General features: G+C 43.8%; 1 protein-coding gene across 1 annotated transcript; it reads right to left on the bottom strand.

The window, feature by feature from the left end:
* Positions 1–298: 298 nt before the first annotated feature.
* LOC147362608 (olfactory receptor 1N2) lies at positions 299–1,252 on the bottom strand. Its single transcript, XM_086323360.1, has one exon. The coding sequence runs from the start codon at positions 1,250–1,252 to the stop codon at positions 299–301; it is 954 nt and encodes a 317-aa protein (XP_086179486.1).
* Between the last annotated feature and the right edge of the window lie 4,749 nt (positions 1,253–6,001).

Here is a 6,001-nt window from a genome sequence, read left to right as displayed (position 1 = left end):
CTTCTTCACAGTCCAACTCTCACATCCATACATGAACACAGGAAAAACCATAGCCTTGACTAGACGAACCTTTGTTGGCAAAGTAATGTCTCTGCTTTTGAATACGCTATCTAGGTTGGTCATAACTTTCCTTCCAAGGAGTAAGCAACTTTTAATTTCATTGCTGCAGTCACCATCTGCAGTGATTTTGGAGCCCCCAAAAATAAAGTTTGACACTGTTTCCACTGTTTCCCCATATATTTCCCATGAAGTGATGGAGAGTAGGGGCTAATTCAGATACCAGGATTGGCCATCACTGTCATGATAAAAAGATGGTTTTCCCACTGCCGAAGAGTTTACTCAAAGCCTCATTCATATCTTTATTCCTCAAGCTGTATATGAAAGGGTTCAACATGGGAATAATCACCATATAGAGAATGGCAGCCTTGCTCTCCCTCTCCGCAGAGTGAGTTGATGGAGGAAGTAAATACACACCCATAAGAGACCCATAGAAGAGCAGGACCACTGTGAGGTGAGAACTGCACGTCGAGAAGGCCTTCCACCGCCCTCCAGGAGATGAGATGCCAAACACAGCCCAGGAAATGTGGACATAGGAGAGGACAATCAGCAGGAGGGGAGCAGTGAGGAACATGAGGCCCATGGTGATGATCATCAGCTCATTAATGCGGGTATCTGAGCAGGCAAGCTTCAGGAGAGCACTGGGATCACAGTAGAAGTGGGGAATGGCCTTGTGGGCACAGAAGGCCACACGGGTCAGCAATAGTGTGTGTGTCAGTGCAGGACAGTTAGTTAGCGCCCAGCATATGCTCAACATTAGTGCACAGAGCTGGGGACTCATAGCTGTGCTGTAATGAAGTGGCTGACAGATGGCCACATAGCGGTCATATGCCATCACTGCCAGAAGTAAGTTGTCAAGGCCACCAAACATGAGGAGAAAATACAGCTGTGCAAAGCACCCAGAATAGGAGATGCTCTGACTCTGAGTATGCATGTTGACCAGCATTTTGGGGATGGAGGCAGAAGTGAAGCAGGCATCTGTTATTGATAGGTTGGCCAGAAAGAAGTACATGGGAGTATGGAGGTGAGGGTCAGAGGTGATGGCCAGGATGATGAGCAGGTTTCCCATCATAGTGACCAGGTACATGCCCAGGAAGATGACGAACAGGAGCGTTTGCTCCTCTGGCCACTCAGAGATCCCTAGAAGGAGGAAGTCTGAAAGGGTGGTTTGGTTCACTCTGCTTGGTTTTCCCATCCTTTGTAGTTTTGCTATCTGTGCAGATAAAACCCTTCCACGTGTCAATATTTAAGTATTAGATCAATTCACAGATAATATCTGTGTAGCCCAAACTGTTTCAGGAAAAAAAGAAGTGGTCCTTGCCCATGAGAATCTCTGGATGCCATTATGATGTGAGAGAAAACACACATGGGACTTTAGAGAACCGGCAAACCAATACCCATGCAAACTGAACCATGCCTTCATAGCTGTATATAATAGGGTCCTTAGGAAAGTGATCAGTTTGACCAGAGAAGTCCATGTTGGAAATTGGAGGAGATAAGAATTGAGCATATCCTTAAAGGCAAGATTGGAAAAGTCACTTTTGCTCACCAAGTAAAAAGGAAATGCATGATCTTCCTTGCTGCCCCTCCCCCAACACACACCCCTTGACATACACCATAGACAAGATAATCTATTTCTACTTGCCTCCTCAATCCCTAGAACTTGACCTCACCTATTTAGCTCCACTCCCTGTACTCTTACCTTACTGGAAGCACAGATATATGGGCTGAGGCCAGGGAGCGTCTGTGATGTTCCATTCTCTGTATCCACAGTAGACAAACAGGACAGGGCTGCCAACCCTTGACCCTCATCACTCTCTCTCCTTTTTCCCTGAACTCTTCCCCTATTGCACATCTAGACATTTGAAAACTGATATTTCTCTCCCCCTAGCCTCTTGGACATGAACATGATCAGTAGCTGTTTGTAGATGCTTGCTATGTTCCAGCCAACTTGATGGCACTGTTTTGTTCTTTCAAGTCTGGTAGGTATTATTCTCCTCCACAATTCTGCAAATGGTGCAATTGAGTCTTAGAAATATTTGATGCACTCAGGATCAGAAAGCTAATGAATGTGATTCAACAGCAGGTGTGTCTGGCTCCAGTGTCTGTGCCTTCCATTGACACTTGTACTCTAAATCTCGGATGTTTCTTTTCAGCAAAGGGAAGGTAGAAGGAATCAGTGTCTGGTTATCTGGGCTTAAAAATGGCCACTCTGATCTTCAGTTCTCCTAGGATTTAGAGCAAGCTTGTATAAGATGTCATTTCATGTCCTCCCTAACCTTATTAGATTTTGTCACTGTATTAGTACTCCATTTGTTCTTGGTTTATAGAGAGGCTTCTAATCCTAGGCAGACATTTAGATCGGCTACCCTAGAAACTTTTGCCTGGTACTTGGGCTGGAAAGGGAGGTGTTTGTACAAGTGTGTGTGTTTGTCCCCTACCCTTCCAGATTCTCTCACCTATCGGAGCATAGGTTGGTTTCAATCATTTTCAGATTCTCCAGTTCCCTCTTGTGGGTGGGAAGTTCACAATAAGGAACTCCTTGAGACCTTCCTGACCTTGTAAATCTGGGGTCTATTGAGTCCAGGGGTCACCAGGAATACCTGGAGTGTATAATGCATTTTTCAGACCTGGCAAGACAGGAGCCTTTCTTACGGTTTTAAAGATCCCTAGAACATCATCCCCAAAGTGCTCATTAGAGCCAACCTCAGTGTCCCTTTTCAGCCTATTCTCTAGCCATCTCTGCTGGGGTCCTGGGAGAATAGAGGACATCTCTTTCCCAGGGGTTAAGCTCTCAGATGGGGAACTTGGGGGTGAGATTCTGAGGCCTTTAGCTGGGATGCTATGCACTCCAGCCTGACCAGCAGTCCTCCTGGGAACTCTTGCCTCTGCCCTGGACCATTTAATGCCTGTCCCAGGTTCTAGGTTAAACTGGATTGAGGGAGACATTAAGAGCTTAAAATATAATGGTCCTGCTGGTGATTTCTCTAAATGGACTGTAGCCTGCCAGGCTCCTCTGACCACGGGATTATCCAGTCAAGCACACTGTAGTGGGTTTCCATGCCCTCCTCGAGGGGATCTTTCTGACCCAGGGATGGAACCCACATCTCTTATGTCTCTTTCATTGGCAGGCAGGTTCTTTACCACTAGTGACACCTAGGTATTACCTCTCTAAACAGAGTAATGCTAAGAAGCAACTCCCCTAAGTCCTAAACTTTCAGTTACATAAGGCAGCCTATGTAGAACACACCAGCCATAATATCTGATACATAACCACAGCAAAAATGTAACATCTTCAGTATTGTCATTAATACTAGTAGTACTGGGACTTCCCTGCTGATTCAGTGGTTAAAACTTCACCTTCCAGTGCAAGAGGCATGGGTTTCTCCCTGGATAGGGAGTTAAAATCCCACAAGCCTCAGGGTCAAAAAACCAAAGCATGAAACAGAAACAATATTGTAAAAAATTCTATAAAGCCTTAAAAAATGGTTCATATAAAACATCTTTTAAAAAATACTGTAGTCCTTACTGCACACTTTCATTAAATGATCTCAAGTAATACAAGTTTATTAGGATAAAGAAATATTGTTATCCCTACTTTACAGTTGAGAAAACTGAGGCCCAGTGAAGATAATGACTTGACTGACTAAATGGAGAGGATGGAATTCCAATCTAGGTCTCCACAACTCTAGAGCCCACATTTTTTTTTTTTTTTTTTGAGACAGATAGTGCAGGGTGTAGTGCTGGCAGACTGGAAAGGAGAGAGAAGTAGAAAATCAGAACTTGGATGGAGACCTAGAGATGGAGAGTGTACACAGGGAAAGGAAAGAAGGAAAAAAGAATGGAATGGCTTCAGTCCATGCACTTAACCACCATAGTTTGTCCCAGTATCATTGTTGATTTTTATTTCAGTTCAGTTCAGTTGCTCAGTCGTTTCTGACTCTTTGTGACCCCATGAATCCCAGCACGCCAGGCCTCCCTGTCCATCACCAACTCCTGGAGTTCACCCAGACTCATGTCCATCGAGTCAGTGATGCCATCCAACCAGCTCATCCTCTGTCGTCCCCTTCACCTCCTGCCCCCAATCCCTCCCAGCATCAGAGTCTTTTCCAATGAGTCAACTCTTTGCATGAGGTGGCCAAAGTACTGGAGTTTCAGCTTTAGCATCATTACTTCCAAAGAAATCCCAGGGCTGATCTCCTTTAGAATGGACTGGTTGGATCTCCTTGCAGTCCAAGGGACTCTCAAGAGTCTTCTCCAACACCACAGTTAAAAAGCATCAATTCTTCGGCGCTCAGCCTTCTTCACAGTCCAACTCTCACATCCATACGTGACCACTGGAAAAACCATAGCCTTGACTAGATGGACCTTTGTTGGCAAAGTAATGTCTCTGCTTTTGAATATGCTATCTAGATTGGTCATAACTTTTCTTCCAAGGAGTAAGCATCTTTTAATTTCATGGCTGCAATCACCATCTACAGTGATTTTGGAGCCCCCAAAAATAAAGTCTGACACTATTTCCACTCTGTCCCTATCAATTTCCTATGAAGTGATGGGACCAGATGCCATGGTCTTAGTTTTCTGAATGTTGAGCTTTAAGCCAAATTTTTCACTCTCCTCTTTCATTTTCATCAAGAGGCTTTTGAGTTCCTCTTCACTTTCTGCCATAAGAGTGGTATCATCTGCATATCTGAGGTTATTGATATTTCTCCCGGCAATCTTGATTCCAGCTTGTGCTTCTTCCAGCCCAGAGTTTCTCATGATGTACTCTGCATAGAAGTTAAATAAGCAGGGTGACAATATACAGCCCTGACATACTCCTTTTCCTATTTGGAACCAGTCTGTTGTTCCATGTCCAGTTCTAAAAAACTATTGCTTCCTGACTTGCATATAGGTTTCTCAAGAGGCAGATCAGGTGGTCTGGTATTCCCATCTCTTTCAGAATTTTCCACAGTTTATTGTGATCCACACAGTCAAAGGCTTTGGCATAGTCAATAAAGCAGAAATAGATGTTTTTCTGGAACTCTCTTGCTTTTTCCATGATCCAGAGGATATTGACAATCTGATCTCTGGTTCCTCTGCCTTTTCTAAAACCAGCTTGAACATCTGGAAGTTCATAGTTCACATATTGCTGAAGCCTGGCTTGGAGAACTTTGAGCATTATTTTACTAGCATGTGAGATGAGTGCAATTGTGTGGTAGTTTGAGCATTCTTTGGCATTGCCTTTCTTTGGGATTGGAATGAAAACTGATCTTTTCCAGTCCTGTGGCCAATGCTGAGTTTTCCAAATTTGCTGGCATATTGAGTGCAGCACTTTCACAGCATCATCTTTCAGGATTGGGAATGGCTCAACTGGAATTCCATCACTTCCACTAGCTTTGTTCATGGTGATGCTTTCTAAGGCCCACTTGACTTCACATTCCAGGATGTCTGGCTCTAGGTCAGTGATCACAGCATCATGATGATCTTGGTCGTGAAGATCTTTTTTGTACAGTTCTTCTGTGTATTCCTGCCACCTCTTCTTAATATCTTCTGCTTCTGTTAGGTCCATACCATTTCTGTCCTTTATCGAGTCCATCTTTGCATGAAATGTTCCCTTGGTATCTCTAATTTTCTTGAAGAGATCTCTAGTCTTTCCCATTCTGTTGTTTTCCTCTATTTCTTTGCATTGATCACTGAGGAAGGCTTTCTTATCTCTTCTTGCTATTCTTTGGAACTCTGCATTCAGATGCTTATATCTTTCCTTTTCTCCTTTGCTTTTCGCTTCTCTTCTTTTCACAGCTATTTGTAAGGCCTCCTCAGACAGCCATTTTGCTTTTTTGCATTTCTTTTCCATGGGGATGGTCTTGATCCCTGTCTCATGTACAATGTCATGAACCTCAGTCCATAGATCATCAGGCAATCTAGCAGATCTAGTCCCTTAAATCTACTTCTCACTTCCACT

This window comes from Bos grunniens, chromosome 11, assembly GCF_055505025.1.
Source record: "Bos grunniens cultivar Pamir isolate PY7600 chromosome 11, Bosgru_T2T1.0, whole genome shotgun sequence".
Classification (NCBI taxonomy): domain Eukaryota; kingdom Metazoa; phylum Chordata; class Mammalia; order Artiodactyla; family Bovidae; genus Bos; species Bos grunniens.
Note: the sequence above shows the minus strand (reverse complement) of the source record. Positions and strands in the feature narration are given on the sequence as shown.